General features: G+C 37.9%; 1 protein-coding gene across 1 annotated transcript; it reads left to right on the top strand.

Moving 5' to 3' along the window:
• Positions 1-835: 835 nt before the first annotated feature.
• Positions 836-26,152, top strand: LOC134601487 (E3 ubiquitin-protein ligase Rnf220-like). Its single transcript, XM_063445987.1, has 12 exons — positions 836-901; positions 3,342-3,868; positions 10,777-10,897; positions 18,692-18,734; positions 19,233-19,316; positions 20,751-20,793; positions 21,055-21,098; positions 21,250-21,334; positions 22,689-22,764; positions 24,366-24,450; positions 25,303-25,377; positions 26,014-26,152. Exons 2-12 carry the CDS (start codon positions 3,358-3,360, stop codon positions 26,083-26,085), a joined length of 1,239 nt encoding a protein of 412 aa, XP_063302057.1. The 5' UTR covers positions 836-901; positions 3,342-3,357; the 3' UTR covers positions 26,086-26,152.
• The last annotated feature ends 1,701 nt before the right edge of the window (positions 26,153-27,853 follow it).

The raw sequence follows: 27,853 nt of genomic DNA, 5'->3' as shown, positions 1-27,853 counted from the left end.
TTTGGTATTTTTTTTATTATTATTATTTTTTCCGACTGTTATCTGTACAGGCTCTAATATGTCTAATTTCTGGGGGGAAAAAAGTAAAGTCAAACTAAATTGTTACCTTAGAACTTATTTTAGTGATTTTTATTAGCAAATGCAAATCCTGAAGAATCATAAAAATTTGTAGAAACGCTTGTTAGGGTGATGATGTGCACTTTGTATTTTGAGTAGAACTTTTAGCCAGCACTCTGTGTAGTTGGTTCTTTCAGTTTTGCACTCAGTGTGGTCTCTCTGTGGTGGTCATCAATGAGAAGCTGTTAAACTCTTTGTCAATTGAGCGATGAATTAAAGCTCATGATTTGTCAGTGACCCCTCTCCCAGTTGAAAAGCTTCACTGGGGCAGGAAGCAGGTGCCATAGAAATGCTAATGTATAGAGAAAAGGCTGAGGAGGGACAGGGAGGGCAATACTGATGGGATCTTAATGTCCTGGGAACAGAAGGGAGGACAGGAGTCAAGACAGAACCAGAGCAAGAGACAGGCAGAGAGAAGGACACAAGAGACAGACTGAGAGAAAGAGAGACAGAGTAAAACGGAAAGTCAAAGTGTGAGCAGAGAGAAAGGCAGACAGGAAGAGACAGCAAGAATCAGAGAGAGGAGAGAGCATGAGACAGTCAGTCAAAGTGTGAGAAGACAGAGAGGAAAAGACAGAGAGAACACAAGCAACAAAGGAAGACGGAGTAGAGGCCAAGAAAGAAAGAATGAAATAGGCAAGTGAAGAGGTGTCAGAGAGCAGGCAGAAAGCTATAACTATAAGAATATTAAACGAAATAATAACAGGATAAGAGGCGAGACGACGGACATAGTGGGATAAAGAAAAAGGGCAAGAGGACAATAAGAAGCAGAATCACTTGGACTGTGAGTATCGACTTCACCTTTCGGGGTCTCCAGCTAGAGTGGACTACAACTCCCAGCACCATCACCAAGATACAGTGACTGATACAAATGCCATACAACTTTAAGCGCTAAGCTGGCTGAGAATGCTGGTAGTTGCAGTCTATAGCAGCTGGAGTGGTTCCCCAACCTATTCTGTGTCATTGTATGTTTCCCTCTTACAGGAAGGGCATCTCCTAAATGGCAAAATTCAGGCCAAAATAGCAGAACTATCAAAAGTTGTTTAACTCGGCTACTTTTTCAGTATGACTAACCTTGGGGCTAAATTTAGTTCGTAGTTTTTCAAAGCAGCACCGTTTACTGCTTATTGAAAAAAAAATACCCGAAGACCCGAAGATCGAATTCCATAAAATGAAGTCAAAATTGTTGCTTTTCAAAAATATCTGCAGCTCAGCTGTGGTCAAACCGTGGCTATTTTTCTCAGGCATTTTGCAACCTGGGTTTCAATTCCCCACAATTTATTTCTAAGTGAATAATGTGCAGATTATTTGGAAAAACGTGGTTAATATTTACTTCAGGCCGCATTAATTAGTGCAAAACTGGACCAATTCTAATGAATCAAGTGACTTATGTTGGTTGCCATGGTGACTGTTTTAAACTCCAGGGATTAATAGATAGATAAATATGGTCATGACTTGTGGAAACATAACAGGGCACTAGAACAACCTTTTTATGTCCATGTATTTATATTTTATTCACGGTTGCTATAGTTGATTTGACAAAGTTTTTTTGTTTTTTAAACAATAGTTAGCAATAGTTATCACGTACACATTTTGTATGGATGTAGATTAAACATGGTTTATAATGGCTGCCTACTCACTGCTAAGTGAATCGTTTAAGGGCTTTTGAGGCAGTAAGTGTTTAATTTCATTGTATGTATATTCCCATTCTATCCCAGTGTTAGAGAACGTATCTGATAAAAGTGAGAAGTAATAAATGGGTGCTGGGAGTTTAAATTATAATTCTATCCGTATTACTTTACATTAACTTTTTGGGAAATTTTTATATTTCCTAATGTGTGGGAAAAAATGTACATGTGTTTTTTTTTTTTTGTTTTTTTTTATTTATTTGTTTTAATGAACAATGCCTCGGTACACTCAGAGATAATTTTCAAGAATGTGTCATGTAAAGAGGCAATTGAGGGTATTATGTAATAGACAGTGGATGCTGGATTTAATTAATAGAGATATGTTTCCCTCTGATTATTGAAAGCAATTTCCTCATGGACATCAATAGGGGCAATACAATTAAACTTTACTCTAGTAACAGAAGTCAACTCTGAGTTGACAACCGACTTCAATATTTAGGCCGATTCAATATTTCGATTCAGTTGGAAATTTTTGTCCCAACTTGGCGAGTTTGACCTACATTCTAAAGTTTGGTTGTCAACTTGCTTTTCAATGGACAGACTCCCTTTTCTTCTTAAACTCAATGTCCCCCAAGAGTTACATCGTTATGCAATAAACTGAGAATTACGAAGAATTAATTTTCAGCTAGTAAGGCCATTTAAAACCAAATTAGCTGAAATGGAAGCATAGTTGGAGAATTTTTCTAGTTCAGCAATTCTTTTTTGGTCTTCAATTAGAAATTTGCTTTCATTATCTGGCAATTCTCACTTTAGTGAATAACCATTTTACCTAGATCTGCCCCAATGGGGATATTGCTAATGCCATATATGATGTTTGAAGCCTGGTTTGAAAACATTCAGACAACATTTCCACATTATATATTTCCATGTATTATATCAGTACTACTCTTCAACAGTACTTAGTACACTTTGTCAACTCTATAAAAACCCATACAATGGTATGAAAGAATATCACACTATATCACACTCGTACCTAGTGAGTGTGAATAGATTTAGGGAGTGAAGAATTCTATACATTTTGTGAATTTAATATCAAATTAAGGTCTTGACAAGTTCAGAGCTATTTCAGTTGGTTATGCAGTTGTAAGGCTAGAAATTTGACAGACTTGAATATCTTAAATATTGTAATTCTTTAAAAAAAAAAAACCCAAAAAAACAAAGAGAAGCGCCACTTGTTCACTTTAACGTTAGTGTCTGGGTTAAACCCTAGAAAAACGTATTCTTTTTACAGAATCTACACAATGGATAATTTGCATGAATTTGTCAGAATCAATATCTAATTACTTAAATCGTAATTGGGATTTCAGTAGAATTTTCAAAAAAAAAAACAAAAAAAACAGTCCAGTAGATTGTGAGAATTCAGTATTATTATTTATTATTATTTTATTATTTATTTAGTATCAGGTGCTAAATTAATTTGGCTTTTTTTTCTCACTAGTAAATTCCTATCAAAATCATCTGGAACTTTCATTAGACTAGAGATGTTGTGTCCTGCTTTGCGTGCTATTGAGTTACCTTTTATTTCTAATTTTTCAGAACTGCTCATTTGAAAATGGATAACAATCCAGGTCTGATCAACAGCTTGACATCTCCAGCTCTTTTGGTTATGGTGACATCTTCAGATGGTCCTCTAGGGGTTACACAGCAGCCACCCCATTATACAGTACCAATGTCTATGGAAAAGCCCCCTCAGATCACCTACCTGAGCCCAGCCTACCCTCTCTTGTACCCTTCTCAGGAACACATGAATTCTAGTTGCCCCCCTCAGCTTCTTTCTCTCCCCCCACAATATGGACATCACCACCTGGACAGGGGAAATGTTGGCGTTTTAGGGTACAGTGCACTGCACCCTTTTGGTGCCTTCCGCCTGTCAGAGGGAGTAGAGAGACTTCAGTCTGGATTTTTGAACCCCAAGAGAATGAAAGGGGAGTCAGATCCCCTCCAAATACGTTATCTATCAATGGAAGCAGGGATGGACATTTCTCATGTTCCTGGAGGTTCGGGGATCCCTCCAACAACTCATCGGAAATCCCCAAAACCCAGATCAAGCTCCCACAAAAAAGGTGATATTGTAAACCTTACACGTTTTTACATCTGAGATTTTAGTTTTCTTATATTATTGTTTGTGATTTTCCAAAGCTTAGCTGTATATCTTTATTACACTCTTTTCCTAAATATAAGAGCCCTGTAAAAACATAGTTGCTGGGGTTTCTCTGTAGAGACATACCCCAAAGAAACACAAATGGAACCACTCCAAATTTAGTCCCATGGAGTTGGGAAAATCTGTGAATGTGCATTATAGCGCTTTGAGTCTTCTTGACAAATACTTAGTATTTGAGTTAGATGACTTGCTATATGTGTTCGGTTTGGGGAATTGTGACGGACTAATGAATAAGGTTTTAATCACTAGCATTTTGGCAGCTGTAGATTGCTGATTGGTTAAATCAATAGGCATTTAGACTGACATGGGACAAATAATCAGGGGGATGACAGGCAGCCTTAGGATTAGTTATGCGCATAACCTGATATTGAAGCCACCTTTGTCTTTCTCCAAAGTGAACATTTCTGCTAAGTAGCAGATAATAGCAGTTAATTGTTCACTGTAGTGATAATGAAAGAGTTAAACGTTTAATGCTTAAGTGCAACAGGCAAAGTGGCCAGTTTTACCCTGTGGGTCAGTTATTTGAGTCCCAGATAACAATAAGATTCAATGTGCTCAATAAACTAAAGCTAATTTAGTGTTAACAGAGTTAACTATTGTTTGTATATGAAGGGCGGAGGAGATAAGACTTGCAACCTCAGACTTGTATTGTTTGCAAACAGGATGTTACACTGCACTGTAGTTAGACTGTGTTTAACCACAATGTCATTAGACAAAATCTTGGCGAAAGCTTTGTTTTAATAACATCTTACAGTAACGCACCTGTGCCCCTCGACAATTATGGCAGCCACTAAGGTGTGTACAAAGCATTTTGGGATATTGCACTTGGCATTATGGGAGCAGTCAAGTGATCGCTCAGAGGCATATTCAGTCATGATAGATAAGGTGCAAACTTTTATATATCTTTGCTGTTGATTATACTAAGACATTACATATATTACATTTAAACACCCACCAAATGCCACCTTTACTATCCACACCTTGATGGTGGGCCCACTTTAAAAATATAGTTAAAGACATTTAACTCTTGTATCAGATTTAGGTGAAAGATTTCCTTTTGTAGAAACTGCCCCAAAACCATATCATACTTTCATGTTGAACTTAACAGAATATCTCAAAAACCGTTGGTTGCCTATCAAAGGCCAACAAGAAATGAATCACAATGGATTTTTCTTTCTTTCTGTGTGTGTTTGTTTGTGTGCTCCTGTCTAATCAATTCCAAGAGTGCTTGCATGCTTAATAAATAGCAGATTACCATTTGTATTTAATGTTAATATGTTCAATGCATTCAGAACCACAGCTTTGGTTATAACAGAGAGAGAGCAGGGTCAATAGTTCTGTATCTGGAGGAAGGATTCACTAGTTAGGCAGATGCTGCTCTCTGGATCCCAAGAGACGGAATAACAAACAACGAAGACAGATTAGAAGATATCGATATGAAATGGAAGACAATAGAGCACACATGGGAGATGGGGAACCACTAGATTTGGAGTAAGAAATAGTGGGGGAGGTGCATAGGGATCTATCCCATTTGCACATTCCAGCTTTCCCCAAGCCACCAGTTGCAAACACTTCTCTGTTAGCTGATGGACAGAAGCCCCCATTCTCATGGAGATTGGATGGGTGGGAGGGGCAGGGCTGACCACCTGCAGGATGCATTGTTAGGGGGGAAATTACGCACACCTGCAGCTTAATTGGAACAAGACTAGAGGACTCATGGTAGCTTGATCAGCTATGGACTTAGGCTTCTCAGATATCTTATTGCGTAAGATTGCCCGGTCAACCAGTCATATAGCCATATGACAATAAGAATTAAATAAAGTCCTAAACTGTTGTGGTAAAAATTCCCATGATGCTTTGTCAGTTTAAGGGGCTGTAGTTCTACTGCTGGAGCTAACTTTTGCTACCCCTGACATAAGCAATGGCATATTGTGAAGGATATGTAGTGTTTTTCACTCAGTGAGTACCAGGAGCGTCGAAGGATAAATATCAATGTTTTATAGTTTGTTTTTGTTTTTTTAAAGCAAAGCACACTTTATGCTGTATGCGCAGGTCATGAACAATATCAAGACGGTCTTAAACATTCTATTTACAGTGCTGGCAGATCGGTGCAGGATTAGGGCCTCAAAGATGTTTCACATTTTCAAGGGAAATAAAGTCTTAAAGCCTTAAAGTCTCTCACCCAATTTCTAGCTCTAATCCCACAATCCCTAACCCAACACAGTCGAATTTCCTTAATCCCTTACAGTGCAGTTGAGCTCACTCGTGGCTTTTTTTTCACTGCGTACTGGTGTGGTGTACATATTAAAAAGAAAACTACTAAATGTCAGTATGATAATACAAACTCTAACACTAATTAACCATTAACCTAGGCCTCAATTAAATATTGTTGGTTAAGATTTTTTTAATATTTTTTGAGAAACTTTGAAAATGATTTAATATACAATTTTTTTTTATAGATTTTTCTGTTTTGATATATTTATATATATATATATATTTTTTAATTTGATATATTCTTTTATATTTTAATACATTTAAAAAAATAATAATTTTTAAAAGTTTATCCAAAAACATTAAATTGTTTGAAAACCTCATCCAATAATACTAAATCTCGGCCCTAAACCCTAATCTTAGCGAGCCCTATAAAACAGAAGTTCAGATTTGATGCCACAGTTTTCTCAATGCAACTCTATTACAATGTCATTCAAACAACACATAGCAGTTAGAAAGAGTGGTTTTGGCAGTAACATATTTTTTAATTGTTACACTTTTTTAATATTTTGTTATTCTGGATCCAGATTTTTTTTTAAATCCATAACCTCTAGAGCCATAATTTTGCCTGATTAGGATTTTCCTCATTTCTGGTTCATATTTGGTCTGTTTTGGTCGGCCCCATCTACTTTCAACCCACAAAGTCTTGTTCATTTTTGCATGTTGTTTTAGAAACATAGAATGTGACGGCAGATAAGAACCATTCGGCCCATCTAGTCTGCCCAGTTTTCTAAATACTTTCATTAGTCCCTGGCCTTATCTTATAGTTAGGATAGCCTTATGCCTATCCCACGCATGCTTAAACTCCTTTACTGTGTTAACCTCTACCACTTCAGCTGGAAGGCTATTCCATGCATCCACTACCCTCTCAGTAAAGTAATACTTCCTGATATTATTTTTAAACCTTTGTCCCTCTAATTTAAGACTATGTCCTCTTGTTGTGGTAGTTTTTCTTCTTTTAAATATAGTCTCCTCCTTTACTGTGTTGATTCCCTTTATGTATTTTCTGACCAACAATACAATGACACAAATTTCCCAGTACTTTTTTGTTACCCTTTAAGTACCAAAGAATAAGCATACTTCCTGATGTCATTCCCTGTAGTGTATTCAGAATACACTAGCTCACAGTATGATATCACTAAGCAAATAATGCGCTTCAAATGAAGCTATTCGACATTGAAACAGGAAGCAGGTAAAACACCCACACAATGTCAAGTCCATTACAAATGCAATAAACACTAAACACAGGCACAGCAATTACACGGGGTGTATGGAAACCGATACCTTCCCTGCCCCCTCCCTAATTGTTTGATAACCACAAAGCTGGCCTCCCCTGCTGGTAAATTCCCATCTGTAGGGGATTTATTCCATAGATAGAGGGTTGTGGAATCCTAAAAAAAAAAAAAAAAATGTTGAATTAAGTTTTAAATAAATAAACAACTAAGAAAATTAATTAAAGTCAGTTATTTTTTCCCAAAGTCACTGTTTCGTAAATAAATGAATACACGTCTGCAGGGTAAGTTAGGGGATCATTGAGCTATGTGAAGAGACATACATACAGATATTTAGACAGCATGACATGGAGATACACCGATACAATAAGTAGAGAGAGGATGGACAATGTTGAGTGGTACATGAATAATGCTCCCATGTGTTACATAGCTTGCAAAAGGAAATCCATGTATTCATCACAATGGCTTCTTTGAGTTCCCTCAAAAATGATCCCTCCTAAACAGCACTCAGGGCGCAATATTTAGCCGGGGTATTAAGCCAAAAAGGAAAAAGGAAATTAGCCCCATATATACCGTAATTCACAAATTTACCATTAAAGAAATAAATTAGTGCTTACACGATGGATGGATGAATGTATGGATGGAATGAAGAAAATGGATGTAGAGAAATTATATTTTATATTTTTGCAAATAATTTTAATAGACGGATAGATGATACTCAAATTAGTTGTTTGTCTAAAACTCCGATGGATTTCAGGAATCTCAGCCTCCATAGCTTAATGGGAGTGATGGTCATAGGTGTGGAATTTGAGATAGATAGATAGAGAGAGAGAGAGAGAGAGAGAGATGTAGATAAAGAGATAGAGATAGATAGAGATATAGATAGATATAGAGAGAGAGGGATAGAAAGAAAGAGAGAGAGAGAGACTTTAAGCTCGTTTTTATCAGGGCCCATCTACCAATTGTTCCTGTGTCACTGTGTAATTGTCTAATTTATTGTAAATTTCCCCCCTTTTCATAATATTGTAAAGCTCTGCGGAATTAGTTGGCGCTATATAAATACCAATAATAATAATAATAAAAATAATAATAATAACAGATAGATAGATAGATAGATAGATATTCACCTCATGCCAATCTCTATGTTAATATCTGCTTCCAATCTGAATCAATCACCTAAAAGGTCATCATGTGGACCTGCATCTTTAACGTGTTTTTTTTATGTGACCACAGACAGAGGAAGAGATTTATAGGAAGATCTATCTCCCACACAGATGTTTATTGTACAATGTGGTGCTATTATTCAGGGTCACAGTTCCCTGTTTAAAAGGTCAGAGCCTCCCCAGGATACGCTAATTGCTCTAGCCACTAATAGCTGATGGGTGGGTGAGCAGGGACAACTAAGATCTGCTCCATGAATGGGTTCCAGCAAGGCAGAAAATTAGCAATTCTAGCAAAACCTGTGTCAGTCCATGCAGGAAACACTAGGAATGCCAGACTCTTGACTCCTACTTGTTAAGTTCTACCTCTTCCTCCCAGAGGGTTATTCACAAAAGTCTACATTTGCAGCTGTCACAACTCAGGGCTATTCAGTTTGTTTAATTCGGCTGAGAGACATTATACTTTGAGCCAAAATGAAGAAACAAAAAAAACCTGAATTCCACCAAATCAACAACTAGAACCATTTTTAAGTCTCTCTGCAAATGGCAGAGAATATGTAGATATATCGGAGCTGCACCTTCTCTCCCTATCTCTTCTGACTTCTGTGACTTTTTAACTGAATTGTGGTGCTAATCTAATACCCAGGTTGTCTACCTCCTATCTCCTCACCATATGTTGTGGACTACATCTCCCTCGAGGCTTTGCCAGCATTGTGGCAGATGTAGTCCACAACATCTTAAGTGCCGAAGGTTGCATACACCTGTCAGTTAGAAATTAAAATATGAATTGTTGGAATTGGAAATTGACAAAGCTTCTCTCTGAACACACACCAAATCACCTGGACTGCAAGATAGGGGTATTATTATGATATGTGATATTCCTAGCACCTCCCATACCCCAACCAGACCACTTGTCTACACCTTCTATAAGCAGAAAAGGGAAAGGGAAGTAGAAGGGATTATGATTATAATGAGAGTGGATGCTGCTATGCAGTACCCTTCTTTTGGATGTCGGATGGTGAGAAGCGTCGTGTAGCCCATTCCCCCTTCTCTCACCATTCATAGCTAGTAGCCATCTCTCCTCTTCTTTCTCTTTTAAATCTAGTACCTCATACTCTTCCTCTATCCTGCCAAAGGATAGAGGTTTCCTTTATTTGCATACCTCTGCCACGGGGGAAGCCTCATCCACCAGCAGCACTAATAATTGGAGTAGTGTACAACATGCGATATAGGAAGTGATGTAATGAATGACAAACTCCAACATGAGCTACCTTAATCAGTACTGTACAGCGCACAAACTCTGCGTGGCTGAGCTCAATTGACCAGCATATGCTTGGCATACCCATGGCCATATATAATAATTAGACTTGTGCACTGTGAGATAACTAGTTTCTATGAGTTTACTGCAAATAATGTACCTAATCATATATTATGTATATATTTTGCAGGGCACTCATAGAAACCTTTTCCCATCATTTAGCTCACAGAGCAAAGTGATAAAAAGTAACCAATAGAGGAAAAAAGAGTAGAAGCAGTAAAAAAAAAAAAAAAAAATCCATGTTTATATATTTATAAAATAGATGAAATGTGAATGTATAAATATAGATTTTATTTTTACTTCTCACTTGATCCATGAATAAAAACAACATTTAGTGACTTTCCCCTAGCCATCAATCATCTTTTTCCCTCATTAATTATCACGTTTGAAATTCACACCCACGATTTAAAAGGCTCAATCATGTCATGAGTAATTTGACTACAGTTTGGCTCTGAATATGAGCACCTGATCGGCCAAAATTCGGATGGATTTTAGTTTGGAACTAAATGAATCTATATTTTTAATATAATTATAGATTAGGATTGTACCCATTCCATGTGGACTCGTACAAATAAACTAACAGAATTCCAGGAGATGTCCGACTACCATGGCACTAACAGTTTCAATACCATCAATAAATACATCTATAATGAAAATACAGGCTGGTGCCAGTTTAACCCATTGCTAATATAAATATAATGCAGTGGATCACATGTAGTGTATCACAAGCGCATCTTTTATTTCTCTTAGGATTCCCAGCACTAAAAGTGTCTTTTCAGTATCAAACTAACGTCAAATCTTCTTCTCATCTTTTTTTTTTAATTTGCAGATAAAAAAGCTTTGTTTACTTTGCCCCTTTTGTGCCCTCTGTGCCACAAAAACCTTCAGAAAGAAGAGCTGTCACACCACTTGCAAGAAGAGATTGAGCTTCTATCACACCTGTTGGACAGGTAAAATATCCAGTCAAACTAACCTAACATTTACCTAACATTTACAAACACTTTCACTTTTCTGAGACTGTTCTGTACAGACAATACTTAGATTGACTCATCTGTACAGTGGGCAATACTTAATCTGATTTATCTGTACAGCAGGCAATACTTAGTCTGACTCATTTGTACAGCAGTCAATACAGACACAAACGTTTAGGGGAACTGTCATTTCCCAGGACATCAGGGAAGTAACCTTATGCTGTGAATTCTTTACATATCCATAAATTTAACAAATATGTATTAGTGAGGGGTGAAATATAAAATGAAATGTAGAATCGCTTACCTCCATCTTATCTCCCTAAACTAAAAGCTATCTCCACTGTACCTGGCAGTGAGCATGGAGAAAGCCTAAAGAGAAGACTACGATGGTTCTCTTTCTCTTTGTTTGTAATGCATGCCCTGGCTTTGCCTAGTCTGAACAGGATTATGCTTTCATTTGCTAAATCTTTAATATTCATTAAGAAAAGAAACAGAGCATCTCACAAAAAAATGTTAAGATATCCCCTCCTCTCCCCTCCCCCCTGCTCCTCCCCCTTTCCTCTCCCCTTCCTTCTTCCCCCCTATCCCCTCTTCCACCACCTCTCCCCCTCCCCCTTCCTCTCCCCTTCCTTCTTCCCCCCTATCCCCTCTTCCACCACCTCTCCCCCTCCCCCTTCCTCTCCTTCCCCTTTTCCCTCTCCTCCCCCTGCCCCCTCTAAACCTCCTCTCCCCTCCCCCTTTTCATCCTCCATATGTGGAGGTCGACGGCTCCTGGCAGGATGAAGGAGACATGCAACTCAGCATTCTGTGGGCATCATTCTTTAGCCGACAGATGGGACTGTAGCAGACCACACGACTACACATCTGGTGGGGGCAGCGAAGACGGCGATGGCTACGACACTGAGGAAACATCTAGGCGGCAACCGCATGCTGCCACGAAAATCGAGCGGGGAACCCCCTTGATCCACAGCTGGACTTTACCTTGACCATGGTGACAACTGCACATGCCAACCTACCTGTACTGGGCCCGCTACACGTTATGTTGCCGGGCACGCCCCACGCGGACTGCTGCTGCATTTCCACCTACACCAAAGTCACTGGACTGTCTGATTGACCTGTCAACGTTATGTTCTTGCAAGAACTCTTAGACTATTGCTAATGTCGCACGGTTGCAGTGATACTATGAGCCATGAGTGATGCTGTACGGCACACACTTACACATGTCACTTACAGGTGCACTTCTTTAGTTACCACACATGCGCACTCAGACAAGCACGCTGGTCTCCAGGGTCAGGACACTGGGATAGGGCACATACAGAGTTCCTTTAGTTGACCCAAGGTTTGGGATTTCACCCTCTGTTAACTTATTCTGACATACCGAGGTAGACGAAACATGAGAATTACCATGACACCTCCTTTAGTTTATTTTCCATCCCTGATATCAGAGGCAGCCCCACCCATGCTAGTTCACTGCATTCAGCCCCACTCCAAACAGGTGGACTAGTGACCTGAAACAACCAAGGACACCAGACCCGACCGATAACGCCCGCGAGCATAGGCAGAATGAACCTGGGACCAAGCCCCTTTTCCCCAGTGGAACTCAAGCTCCTCTCGATTAACGCCCAATGGCTTAAGACCCCTGAGACACTTGCTTTCTCTAAAATATGTAAAAGCTCAAAAGGCCCATATAGATTATAAACAGGAAACTCACTTTCGGGAAGACAGCGCACCAAAATTAACCAACCATATCTTTATACAAGGCTACTATGGGAAAAAACATGCATGCAAATTGAGGGGAACCACTATACTAATACACAAATCGATCCCATTCTTACAGACAGAGACCAAAACAGATGGTAATGGCCACTATATATTTGTTAAGGGTTCACTACTGGGACAGAACATCATCCTAGCTAACATCTGCGCACCGAACACCAAACAGTGAAAAAAAATTAAATCCACACTTAAGAAACCAATGTCCTTTACTGACAGATTCCTGATCCTAGGGGTTGACTTTAACAGTGTCCTAGACCCACGGGCAGACACCTCAACTGGCACATCAGCGATACCGGAGCAGATCCTCCTGACAATCAGACACACCCTTCATACCCACCGCCTCATTGACTACTCATTGACTCCATTACCCACTCTAGATACTCCCACCTGGATTACTTTTTTCGTACCAAACTGTTACCTCTCCCAGGTCAGCCAGGTAAACATAGGTCCCATGACATGGACGGACCATGCATCATAGACAAAGACTGTGACCTCCTCTCTCCTTCGACCCCGAACCACCCACTGGCACCTTAACGAAACTCTCTTCTCAGACACAACCTTGGTTAAAGACGCACACACTACGCTGATGGGAGGCCCATAAATACACAATACGGGGATTCTTCTTAGCAAAGGGCACCACACTGAAAAAAAGCAGGCAGACTGTGATCAGAGACCTCACGAACAAAATCCAGGACTTAGAAACCCGACATAAAACTACCCACACTCTGGACACGTATCAAGAACTAGCTGACGTGAGGGGACAACAACCCTCTCTCCTCCGACATCGTCTCCAGCGCTCTCTCCAGCACACCAAGGCATTCTTTTACGGAAACAGTGATAAATGCGGCAAACTTCTTGCTACAATCATAAATAAGAAACGGAACAAAACGTACATTACTGTCCTACGTGATACCAAGGGCCAGCAACAGAGAATGCCGACACACATCGCCAAAGTAGCACTCGACTACTTAAAATAACTGTACTCAAAGGATTCAACTGCAGATACCTCCCAGACCACCGAGACCATACGAACATATCTAGCCGATAATCTTCACATGAAAATCTCGGCCGCGGCGACCAAGGCTCTGGAAGCTCCACTGACTATGGAGGAACTGGCGTTGGCAATCAAGACGTCGAAACCGGGCAAGAGTCCTTGTCCTGACAGACTGACAATACACTACAGAACAACAATGGGTCAAAATATGCAACCTTATGCACCACTGTGCACTGGCAAGTAAAACTCAAGAGACGGCATACAAAGTTTTGACCCTATGGTACATAACGAAGCAATCTTACAGAAAATTATCTCGTGCTGGACACATTCCTGCACATATGGTGGGAATGCCTAAAAGTGGTCCCCTACTGGCAAACGATCAGAAGGGTGCTACAAAAGCTCTCTGATAACCCACCCCCCTTCAAACCTACTGCATATCTCCACCTACTACCCCGACAGCCAAATATAAGAAATCCCTAACTATACGGATACTGAACACAGCAAAACATATCTTGCCCCTATATTGGAAGACAGACACACACCCTCTGCTAACGACCTGGTTTGAGAGAATGGAGGAGCTACGTTGACTTGAAGACTTGACGTTCACAGCACAGAGCTACTCGCAAACGTACTTGGATATCTGGAAACATTGGCTAGTAGAAGTATACCGCCCTGATTTCCAAAGCATGCTGACATATAGCCGACAGGGGGAGGACACAGGGAATGGGGAGGACGATACTCAGGCTTGACCCACTCGGGTCACTGGTCCACTCAAGCTGGTGACCGACACTCCTCCATCCAGACCCACCACATACAGAGGGCGGGAAAGGGAGGTAGGAACGAGGGCCCACACACGAACCGACTGGTCGGCCAGTGACAGAGGCTAGCTGGTGAACTATAGTGTCTGTGGGTGCGCTTCTGGTAGGGAGGCTGAAACTGGGAGCCACACCACTACCTTCAGTTACAGCGATCCCGCTAACAGTACACTAATATAAGACTCCAAAGGATACACCATGATACTATCCATGATACTTAAACATACGTAGCATTTTCTTGTTCTGCACTGAATGCTGGTTTGTAACCTTTATGGTGTCTATGCTATATAGTATAGATTGTTTTCCTTAAATGCTTGACTTGCCTATCGAAGCCCTGCATGGCTAGCATACTGGAAGTACATTTGAATGCCATGGATCTGCAAGTCCTAACTCTTTACTGCAACTCGAAACGTTGATACGTTCAATGAAAAATTATAATAAAACTTGAATTCACAAAAAAAAATGTTAAGATAGTTGCTGTATTGGTGATTTTTCAGTGTTTTATTCAATAGTGTAAATTCCAAACAAGTGACAGTTCCCTGTATAATAGGCAATACACAAAGTCTGACTCATATATACAACAGACAAAGCATACAGTTTCACTCACCTGCACATCAGGTAATATTACACAGTCTGTCACATCTGTACAGAAGAAAATACACATAACTGTATATCAACTGTTTTTATGATTGGTTTTAAAAAAAACTTTGTTTAACAAAATAAGTAACATTCATGCAAATTCTGAATTTACAAAAAAAAAAAAGAAAGCTGGATCATCTATATTTTACAAAGATTGCTGACAAGTAGTGATATGTTTATTCCTTGCCCATTCAGGAAATTGAAATGTTCTCTAGAATAATAATTATATCACCTCACAATCTCTCGTTGGCAATCGTTCTTTGAAAAGGAAGTACTTATGGAAAGCTTAGTTAAACGCGTCATTTCACACCTTGAAAAAGAATGATCATAACAGAAATAGTTAGCTATTTAAAAAAATAAGCTGGAATAAACTAGATGAGATTTCCTTATGTGACAACCTTCAAATTCTGCATTGTAGGCCAGAAGAACATGTTTTTTTCTGTTATCTCCACAGGCATTTGGCAATTGTTTGGTTAAGTAGTACTTCTGAAACTAGCCTTCAAAGGCCATTAGTGGTCTAGGTTTTCATTGATATCATCACTAGAACACATTTGTATTTAGAGACTAGCTAGTAGAGGGAATGCAATGTTTTCGACCGATTGGGCAATTGTATGAATTCATGAATAGCATAATACGTAAAAATTTGGCTGAATCACGAACGAAATGGATTGTGCAATGGATGAGAATGTTAGTTTTCATTTGTGATTCAGAATTCTGCCCAGTGCACAAAGAAAAAAAAAAAAGACGATTTTCCTGTAAACTACGGTCTCACATCTCTGCTTCCACTAACATCAAAACTCCTGGAAAAAAAAGTCTACAACCGCCTAACCCACTTCCTGTTCTTAGGCTCCCTGCTTGAATTTTTGCAATCTACCTTTTGGACAGTAGTAATGGCCACTATGCTGTACTTATCTGACGACCTCAGCTGCCTTCAACACAGTTGGCCAACCTTCCTCCTACATACTCTCAGTTCTTGGTCTCTGTGAAACTGCCCTCTCTTTGATCTTCTCTTATCTCTATAACAGGTCCTTTTCTGTGTCACTTGCTGGTGATTCCTCTTTTGAAATGTCTATGTCAGTTGGAGTACATCAAGGTTCTGTCTTGGGTCCTCTACTTTCTCCATTTATAATTCTTTTCTAGGTAAACTTATCAACAGTTATGGAACACAGGTCTCACCCTCTGTCTTTTCTCGCATCAGTGACTGATTAACTGTCATTACTTTCTAATTGGCCTCCTGCCACCTTAAGATCAATATCTCCAAGACCGAGCTCCTTCTAATTCCTCCCTCTATCACTATTCCGATTTCTGACTTTTCCATCACTGTCGACGACATTACTATGTTCCCATAAACACAAAGTCTGCTGACTCAGAGTTACACTTGACTTCTATTTGTCCTTTATCCCCCACATCCATTTTATGTCTTCATCTTGCTGGAACCATCTATGCAATATTTCCAAAATTCATCCATTTCTGAGTGTTGACACCACTAAGCAAGGTCTCCCACGTGACCAACAAAGCAATTACTAACACTGCCGCTCCTCCTCTTTTCCATCTATTGACTACTTTTTCTCATTCGATCTGGGAGCCAAATTGCAGGAAAATGTACTACAAAATATATACACAATATATATTTTGCAGCACATTGATTTGTCCATAGTCTTGCTTTTTTATATATTTTGCAGCACATTGATTTGTCCATATTCTTGTTTTTTTGGTTCATCTGATTCATTTTCTTAAATCTTTTTTTCTTTGTTAATGAAACTGTCATACGGCTTAAGATCAGGCATCTGAAAAATAAAAAAATATTTTTGGAGGAAGTGGTTTGGTTGAAATAAATATTTTTTTGCTGTACACAAGTTTGTTCTTAATTTTGGATTCCTTATGTATATCTTACATTGCACCATAATGACGTTTTTTATGTACTGATATTCATTTCATTCTGCTTCTAGTATCCAAGACTTTGAAATTCAGATTATTGTCCCAAGATCCCAACCAGGTCATCTTTTCCAGTTTTCACTAGTCGCCGTATCTGGCTTTCCTTCTATATTACTCTGCCCATCTGGTCAATTCAGTGATCTTTTCCTCTTGTCTACATGATTTCCTTTGCAAGTAAACTTCATCCCCACTCTTATGTGTATTTCTTTGTCAATTTTCTGCTTAAGGTGTCATTGATTTCTTTGAATAACAGCCTAGGGCATGACAGCCATAACGAGCCCTAAGTGGGTACCAATGCTCTCAAATCTACTGGATACCATGTGCATCTGTAGTACTCTGTAAAGTATTATTGGTGTATGGTACACTGGGAACATGGCATTATCAATGCTCTGATTGAGCCCTCTAAAACACTGTAATCTGGGAATAAACACGATAGCTCTTCCTCATACACTTTCTGTTTTATATTGATTATAAGGTCAACAGTGACTCATTTTTCGAGAGGAGTAAAAGGTTTGGTTTCACTCATGGATTGGGATGATAATGAGCGAAGGGATTTTTCGCACTGCTATTATTTCATAATGCCCTTGATGCAATCTTAAAACATGCATTGATCTTTACGTACTTTTGTTTGTACTTTTCAAACAAAAGTATAGTCTCTCATATAATTTTAGAATGTCCAAAGTCATCTCACTAATTATATAGACAGTTTAACTTCAATGAGAAAGAAATATCATATGATGATATCCAGTACTAGCACAATATTTAGAATACCGCAATACAATAATAAAGTGGCTCGATCCTCATTTTCCTACAGAGCACCGCAATTATGGAATAACCTCAGGGACACGGTCAAATCTTCATTCAAAATAAAATCTTTTAAGAGATCTATGGCAATATACCTCAGCACAGAATGCACCTGTCATGGTTGAATATATTTATTACCTGTTATATGTTAAATGTATATATGTGTGTATATATATATATAGTTTGTATATTGAATTTTTGTAATATTGGATCCTATTGTAACAATGCAATGCTTTGTGGACAAAGACCCAGGACATACTTGAAAATGAGAGAAATCTCAATGTATCCATCCTGGTAAAATATTTTATAAATAAATAAATAAATTATTAGAAACATAATATTAAACCTTAAAGTAATAACAAGTTAAGTAGAGATTTGACCCTTATTAGTTGGAATAAAGCTTTATTCCATCATTTAGTATTGTCTTAGGAGTTTGTCTTCATGTGTGAAGACTCGTACACTACCAGTTATGCTGATCATTGAAATTCGGTGGATAGATTCTGAGCAGCCACATTACCCATTTGAGACATCTTAGTTCTTTTATTTACAATACCACCAGAAAAGCAAACTTGATCAGTTCAAAAATTAAAATCACTGGGCAATGATACAGTTCCTCATTGGGAACAGCTGACAACATATATTTTAGACCGTATTAATCATTTAGCAAACAGTCTGCTTTTACTGTGAATTCTGGAGAAAGAGGGGAGTAAAAGCTGATGATATCAAATTCAATTGCATCATTAGATTATTGTATTATTTTATTATATGTTTGAAAAATAATTTCATAATTTTCTATTTAATCTCTTTTAGTGAGCCAGACACATTGCAGGAGTCAACACAGCATATATCCCAGGTAAAAGTAACATTTGCTGCAGACAATAGATGCTCTAAAGTAAATTATCACAATTGGTTGCATCAGTTTGTTTTATAGCTCATGGTAGAGACATTCTAATAAAAAAAAACAATGGTGAGATGTTTAGCTGACACTTTGTCTACTATGATTCATGTTATAGGAAAAGTCTTAGAGTTGGGGTGAAACATATGGCGCATGTTGGCCATCTACAGAGATACATATGGTGAAATTACTTCACAAAGACGTGATTGACATGTAGAACTCACTGGTTAGTAACTAAAACAAAACACGAGGCTTTCGCTAATGAATCCCTATGGTTAAAAACATGTCATGGCTTTTTATTATTAGACTTGTAAAGAGTTAGTGCAATAAACCAGTTTTGTATGGATAAATAATTAATAGGATTTGGGTGAATATATCGCATATTTGTATAATTGTAGAGTTTATAAAATATGGTAGTCGTAACTTTCTTCATATGGCCTTTTAATTGTTGACTAGTCGCCAGCACAAGGAAGGAGTTCCCCTAGTGAGTCTTCATCACTGATAACTTCTGAGGATGTACAGAAACTAGACAGACATCAGGTGAGTTGGGTGGGATTGCAGCAAATCACAATGGAGTAAAATTAAAGAGTCCACTAATGACATAATTTGATGTCTCCACTTTAGATAGATCTTGGTTGGCATCCAATATAAATTATTTACAACGACTTACAAAGTTCATCCAGAAGACTCCTTCATCTCTGCCTTTATTACCATGTAGTCCCATCTTCATCTTCCACTATCCTCATCAGCTAAGAATAATAATTTTCAAGAATCTTCCTGCCCTATTCTATATCTGTCTGCCCTTCTCAACTAACTGATCATCAACTCTTATCTGCCCATCTAATATGTTCCTTCAAAAAAGTCACTCCACTTAGCACTTATTTGTCTTTACATCTACTTTGCATCTTATCCGTCTTGTGTAAGCTTTCCGGACAGGCTCTCAGAAACCACTGTACAATTTTCCAGTCGAGTTAATTCCTGTTATTTACTTTACTTAATGAATTGGTTGGTGCAGATTTTTTTGCCACTATACAAACACATGATAACACATTTTAAAGCAAGCTTACGTATCACTCAGATTAGTTAACTAAAGGGTTCAAAACTGTTGAGATGTTAAAATATACTTGCTTTTTTAGATAATGTAAATGCATTATATTGTTGTATTTTTCCACATTCCTCTTAAATGTAATTCTTCTTAGTTTAGGAAAACACCACTTCAGAGGAGTTATAATAGCATTATATTAAATATTTGTGTGTCCAATACAAACCATTGTCTGGAAATCTATTCATAGACATGACTATACATAGGATACGAGGTTACACATTTAGAAAGGGTTCTTTACAGTAAGAACCATAAGGATGTGGAATTATCTGCCTGAAGAAGTGGTTTTATCAGAGTCTATATAGATGTTCAGTAACAATAACTGAATGAATATGTGCAAAATCCTAATATTTAGGAATCAATTTTAATATGTGGGGTAGCAGCTTCCTGATCCAAGGAAATGTATTGCTTTTCTGGGGATGAGAAGGATTTTTTTCCTCGTTTGTTGAAGAACTGGAAATTACTTTAAACAGTTTTTTTGCCTTCTTTTGGATCAGCAGCCAAAAAAGACGCGAGAAAAGTTGATCTTGATGGACGCAAGTTTTTTTTTTTCCACCTTATATAACTATGTAACTCTTGCCTCTTAAACATATATGATAACTGAAAGACATTTCAATAGTTTTGAGAATTATTTTTTTCTGTTTAGTGCCTGAAGATATTTCAAGACTACAAAAAAGTTGTGTTTTTCACCATTTATAGTTAATACATGTTGTGCCCTGGATCCACTTGATGTTATCTTGTTTTGATTAGGTGATGGAGACATCTAGAACATTTCCTTTTACTTCCCTTATAGTCCATTATCAGAATTTCATGTGCTCCTATTACATGTATTTGCTTAATAAGTAATGGATTCAGTTTTCTTTATATTTCAGCTTTTCCAGCAAATTAAACTGAATCGAGAGGAACGTCTTGGAGGTAAGACATCTAAAATCAGCTTTTCTTGGACCACTCATTCTCTTTCCTCTTCCATCTGCCCATGACATCTTGCTATGAGGATGGGATATATAAATATTGGAGCATGGAAGTTAGATGCACTTATGAGCAGTAAATCTCAACACTGGTCAGGAAACCGAAGACGTTGGTCAGAGATTAGCCAACTATACCTTCCTGTGAAATATGAAAAATGTTAGATTCATGTAGTCAACATCTATTAACTTTGTTTCTCTGTCTGAACAGCACGTGCTGGGAAATGTAAGAAGGGCAGAGCAAATATGGAGGAGGTGAGTCATTTCTTAGTGGATAGCCATATTATTATATTAATATTATATTATAATATTATTGTCTATTAATGTCAATATATACAGATGATAATTCTTTATTGATCTCTTTTGTCTGTTGTGGTTCTTATATGACACCATTTCTATTTCACAGCCAATAAAGATAGTTCCTGTAGATGCCGAAATTTCGGAAGAGGATGAGGTACGAAGCCCTGGAAAACCGCTGTCACGTGAAGTAGGTGAGGTGTTACGTCAGAAGACAGATTGAAATGTGAAAAAGGGTTGGGTATAAAGGATTGTTAAATGAACATTGAACATGGCCTAACTGTGACTGTTAAAAGGTGTTTAACAGCAACACATGAAGCTCTGTGGCTAAGTTGGTCCTGTCTAGTAACCAGATCTAGTAAGAGATCCTGAGTTCAAATCTTTGCAGTGTCTATCTTTTGAAAATATAAAACTTAGCAATACTACGATACCTATCATACATACAAAGAGCAAGCCTTGTTTACTAATTTTTCATTCCAATGCAAAAATCGCCTCTTACTTTGCAAAATTCCAGCCCCAAAAATGTATTTAACATTCACTATACCTTTATCCTATGAATGTCACAATTTACCCTGCCTGTGCTACACCCCATACACACATTTACTGAATATTCCTAAAATATCCACACCTCCCACCAAAGTCAGTTACCCATTTTTATGTCTTTAAATATCATTCTTGTATACATTATTAGGACAGCATGGCCAGTTATGATCAGATTGCATACCTGCATGTACAGCATGGTCTTCTTATCTTGCAGTCTGCAGTCCTGCATGAGACATATCCCCTCCTCTTTGTATTATGTCCTCTACTTTACAACATGCCAGATTGTCAATAACACACATCTGGAAATATCGTTGCACAGGAAGTATTATCTGATCCTGCCATGCTATCCAAGTAATGAGAGGTTACAGCACAGTCTTGCAGAAAAAGCACCTCGTGTCTGACTGTCATCTGAGGTGAACATCCCTTTCCCCTTAGCAGGCCAGCAGTCTTTACCAGTGATAATATTTATTCATTGGCTGGCTGCCTTACATACTGTGTCTTCCAACATTTGGATGTATGCAAGTGGCACAGGGATGGTACAGACTAGTAGGAGCATGCCCATGAGGTAATGTCAGTCAATGGTGGAGAGTAAAAAGGCATGCTCTACTGAAAAGGGGTTATGGCAGTCTGCAACCACATTTTTAGCTTATCAGTGATTATTTTGGACCGATCTATGTTGTCTCCAAGTAACAACTCCAGAGAACAAACTTGGGACAATGAGGCAGAGCCCATTATGTATTTAAATGACCGAATAATTGGAAACAAGGTCAATCTCAATGTATAATTCTTTGTAAGACCTTTATAAATAAACGTGTATGATATATTAACAGTTGCTATTTGCCGTTTACGTCTGCCCATCTAGTAACAACAACAACAGCCTAGTAGATAATTTAAAAAAGAATCACAGGCTTAATAACAGACTTTTCGATAGACTGTCCTTGTTCTCTGTAAATCTCTGCTAACGTGTACAATTTTTTTTCTTTTTGTCCTATTCCTCTCCCATAGATTGTCAAACATCCCCTGGAAGCAGCATCCACAGTCCCAATGATGAATCAGACAACGAAGCCATTAACCCATCAAGGTGGTTTATACAAATGATATGAACAAGCCTCTGCCTTGTCATGCCCTCATCCTGCTGGTGGGCCGAGTAGGACAGAGGGGCTGCTTGTATTGTGTTTATATCTATGGTGTACACATGAATGTAGTCCATTTAGTCTATTTAGTCCATTTAGTAATGTTCATGTCATGTTGAAGTGCTTTTTTTTTTACAAGGATCAGAGAGAGAACACATCTATTTTAGATTAAGTGTAGAAAGGATATATTATTACGTGTCATGGAATGCAGCTTGTAAAGTTTGTAAAATCATACATTCTAAGTAGTCCTTTCAAAGTTATTTTGTAGTCTGTAGGTTAACAGGAAGAAATAGGTAGGCACTCATATTTGTCAGAATGCCCATGGTGATTTGTCCATGATAGATATATCTAGATAGGAAACCCCGTACCTTAGAAATTATCCTCATATTGGTATTGTATAAGTCAGAAAAGTAATTTCTACCCTTGTCGGTGGGGCCAACTGATGGAACCCCTCTCCACAGGTAGAAAAACACCTATACGGACAATCCAGAAATGTCCTGGGGTTTAACCCTGATTTAGAAATAGAAAGAAAAGATTACTTAGATCATCTGGATAAAATACCCAGGTGTCCAAAGTAAGTACTGGAATTGGAAAAAATGGGATCTTCCAAATAATTTAAACATAAGGAGTCATATAGCAAACATAACCAAATTAGTGGTCAAACACCCGAATTTGGGTAGAAAATCTAGCCTTAATGGCACACCTCTAAATATCCTAGTAAATGTAGTACTTGTAGAAGTCTCTAAATAGCTACAGATAATAGACTTTAATCATGGTAGGTCAATTCTGACAGCTACAGACGATAAATAGACTTAGCTTGAAGTTGCTAAGTATAGTACTGGCTAGGATCACTGGTCCTTAAGCTGGTCCTTAAGCAGGGAGTAGTCTTAGTTTGAGTGCTCTGCAGGCTACATATGACATTTATAGAAGTGTCAAAAATTGAAGCCAAACAAAATTAAAGTAGTATACCAGACTATTCTTGAAAAAAGCCTACAATCATCTTCCATGATTAAAGTCTATTATCTGTAGCTATTTAGAGACTTCTACAAGTACTACATTTACTAGGATATTTAGAAGTGTGCCATTAAGGCTAGATTTTCTACCCAAATTTGGGTGCTTGGTATTGTATAAGAGTTGTATAAAAGTGCACCATGCAGCCTAATTAATTAATAGACCCAAAGACATTTTTCTTAAAAAAAAGAAAGGATGGACAATCCACTGGGTAACCAGGACTTGGTCAAGCTCTTCACTAACCTATAACTACATGTTTCTTAAATTAAAGAGGACATGATATTTCTTAAATTTAAATTCTGTTTAAATGCATAATGCAAGGCAGTAATGATCCATGCAGCGATCTATGACCGTATGGTGCAAATCAGCTTTAGTTTATAATTATGATTTTTCTAGACAAATTCTGGATTAAATGTGGATGGACAACAACTAAATGCTTTTTCTGGACCTATCAGTAAGCAGTGGGTTTGCAGGCTTGACATGCTGACATTTAAAAATTGCTTTACAATGAACTTTTATTTCTTTCTTTTACTTTTAGGGATTTGAGCTTAGACACAATGAGGCAAAAAATCCACGATCTGACAGAAAAGTTACGGAACGCTCACACTTGCCACATCTGTCTTGTGAGTACTCACACCTACTGCATCTGATGAGAACTGTTCTATGAACCACTTCTATGACCATGATCCAGCTCTGGAATAGTCAAAGGTCCACTTTACATTTTTAAAGCATTAAAGTTAGGGCAGGAGGAGAAGGTAGGGGGTCGAAGAGGACCAGTGCCATTGAGAGCACAGAAATGGTTTTACTCCTTATGGTTAAATACCAAGACCTCAGGGCACCCAAAGAACTTAATTGTGAGGATCAGAGAGTAATTTAAACAAAGCTTTGATGCACCTTGAGATTTTCAAGATTACATGTTTAACTGTTTTCAAGACTGGGATATTTACTGTTAATAGGGATTATAAGGAACTTAATGCAAACTAAGGTTAATAAAAAGGAAATCTTTTATTAAAAATATAGTAATAAAAACTAGCAATAATGAATAAACTAACTAGCACTGATTCCACAAATATACTGCAGAGTTCACAAAGAAAGAAAATAAAAGAAATTAGTCTTGAAATAGTAAATATACACCAAGGTATGCCGGAAAACAAATCAAAATGAAATACAAGTAACTAGTTAAAAGTAGACTTGTGCATGGGGTCATGTGATAACCCACTGGAGATTTTCGCTATAAATACTTCCAGTTGGTTGGTAGATCGGGCGTCCCGTAACAAGCGTTGGAAAACATGTGCATGTAATAAGAGGGAGGAAAATTAATACATGGAAAACCAGTATAATACCATCTCGCTGAAATGTGCTACAAAGAAATGTCAGAGCATACGTTACCAGACAAAGAAGAAACAGTCGCTTGTAGTGTTTATCGCGCACATCACTAACTATTGATAATGCGTTTTTTCTTTTTCTCCTTGAAGGATTCATACAGTGTCCCTGTAACCTCCATCCAGTGTTGGCATATTCACTGTGAGGGCTGCTGGCTTCGTGCTCTGGTAATTATTATGGTTTATGGGACCTCAACTACAAAGCCTACAACACAAAACCCATGGAAAATTAGGCAACCTCAGCCCATGTTTCTCCAGCACCTGGGATCTTTTGTCTTACCCCACATCCACCAAATATTAGGTCAAAATAGTTGGGGATGCTTTCAGTTCATCTATAACAATTATTTGCTGGAAGAATTTAAGATTACTTGTTGCATAAATATTTTTGATGTTTTCACAGAACAATTTGTTTCTAACTGTTCTAACTCTATAGTCAATCCATAATAGCAACAACCTACTTACCCAATTTCAACACAAGAGCCTCTTTCTGCTCATGGTGCAATGAACAACCTTAATGGAACAGTCTAAGTCCCATAACCAGCACAGTCCAGTGATGTGGTTATGGTACCAGGAGTGCCCTGGTGCTTTCATGTAACTGTTTGACAAATTACCGTTGTCCCACTGGGTGCCCTCACCATGTCTGCTGCATCCTAATTGTACTATAATAATTTGAATTTTTACCATTGGATGGTGTCAGGTCACTTCTAGCACCATAACCATTACAGTCTGTTGTATTTTGTAGCGGTTTTGGTGCTTTGAGTGTTTTAATATGATTATTAATACTCTCCCTTCTCTCATTTCCAGGGTGCTAAAAAGTTGTGTCCACAGTGTAACACTATAACGTCTCCAAGTGACCTCCGCAGAGTATACCTATAAACTGCAGGGCACAACAAAGATACCCTCACACTCAGAAAGAAGTCTGCATATGACTGTTCTTCTTCATATGACCATGAAGATCCTTTTAATGACGAATGCAACAGAACCTGAAGCAATATTCTTCCATGGTCAAGCATAGCAGAACAATGTACTACTGACTGCCAAAGGAAGAACATATTACCTGTAATTTTTCAGTTATATTTAGTATGTTTGATATTCTGATTAAACATTTGCACTAGAAGACGGCGAGTGGGAATCTGCTTGATGGTGCTGGATGCATTGAATTTTATGGACCGTAGCTGCATAAACTGATTTATAAGGAGTGCTCACGTTGAATTATTTGATTGTAATTCTAATAGTTATAATGAATATTGTCCTTATATTTTTTTTACAAGTCCTGCAGCAGGACAGGAAACTTCACGCTTCATGAAGATGTTTTTAGATCAATTTGATTCTTCTTTAGAAACAAAAAGGGAGATTAAGATTTAGATAAGGGTTTGTTGGTTGCAAAACAGATGTTAAATAGATTAAGTAGGGACATTTAGGATGTCAGAACATGGTGGAATAATGCACATTGCCAGGCTCTAGTATTTATAGAAAACGAGGTTCTTCTGATTTCAACAGTGGGTATTTCATTATCAGTGTAATAGCAGAAATGACAGATAATGGATAAGAAAAAACCTCATTATGGATTATTTTTTAATGAAATATTACCTTATGGATACTTACCTGGAAAAATAATCGACGTGTGGCCCATGAGTTTGGTCACTTGACACATGCCTTAATAGACAAACTAAGCATTGGTTTAAAACTGATTGCTTTCAGGATATTGTCTTGCATAGGTAGTTGAGATTTTCACATGAAGTTTACCAAATTATCACTTTTATTGTTTATTTTGTTTCCACCTTATCCAGACAGTGTGACAGATATATGTAAAGTGCTAGAAGAAACACTTCTTGGTATTGATACAGGTATCAGATAGCTGTGCTGTTTCAGTCTGTCTAGATAATAAACATAACAAAATAAACAAGGCACATATTACGTTATGTCTGGATTTTATCTTTTTACATTCAGGTAAATAAATGGTAGCATTTCAGACAGAATCCTACTTATAGAAGTGGTCATGATAATGAATGGATGGATGAATGGCTGGATGGATGGACAGATGGCCATCTGGCTGGCTGAGCTAAATCTCATAAAGGTGTAAAGTAGATGGTTAGGTAATGACACTATGTCATTCTTCACAAAAGAAAGATAGAGTTTCAGGAGGTCAGATGCAGCTATCACAGGAGGTCAGAGGCAGCTACCATATTTTCTTAGCAGGACCTCTATTTTTATGGTGACCACTCATACTTGCTTGTCCACGTAAATTAATAAGTGCTTCAAAAAGGGAAATTGTACTTGGACACTCCACTCAGGGTAATTATTTGATAAAATGTTAAAATGAAGGCATACATTCTTTGCAATGAGACAATTCATTTGACTTTGCTTGTTCCAAAACTGACTTTATATTCCAAAATGACTATTACATGGCTCTAAAATTAAGCAAATTGATCTGAACAAATCCCAAAGACTTCATCTGATTTGTTATAACATTTTTCGATTTGTTCTTCTCTCTAATCCAGTCATCACTACCAGTATCCACATAATATATAGTTTTGATAGAGATAAACAAGAAAACAGAAATACAGAAGTGAAAAATGTTCAAATAACTACTTTAAAACACTCCAATCAAATATGTAGAAATAAGGGTAAGCGTTACAAAGGA

Source organism: Pelobates fuscus, chromosome 3 (genome assembly GCF_036172605.1).
Source record: "Pelobates fuscus isolate aPelFus1 chromosome 3, aPelFus1.pri, whole genome shotgun sequence".
In the NCBI taxonomy this organism is placed as follows: domain Eukaryota; kingdom Metazoa; phylum Chordata; class Amphibia; order Anura; family Pelobatidae; genus Pelobates; species Pelobates fuscus.
The sequence above is the reverse complement of the archived record's forward strand: the minus strand, read 5'-3'. Positions and strand labels throughout refer to the sequence as shown.

Bases quoted from the DNA above. Each gene is read 5' to 3' on its own strand.
- LOC134601487 (XM_063445987.1), top strand. From the start codon at position 3,358: ATGGATAACAATCCAGGTCTGATCAACAGCTTGACATCTCCAGCTCTT. The intron at 18,735-19,232 runs GTAAAAGTAACA...ATTGTTGACTAG, and splicing joins CAACACAGCATATATCCCAG to TCGCCAGCACAAGGAAGGAG. The intron at 22,765-24,365 runs GTGGTTTATACA...TTTTACTTTTAG, and splicing joins GAAGCCATTAACCCATCAAG to GGATTTGAGCTTAGACACAA.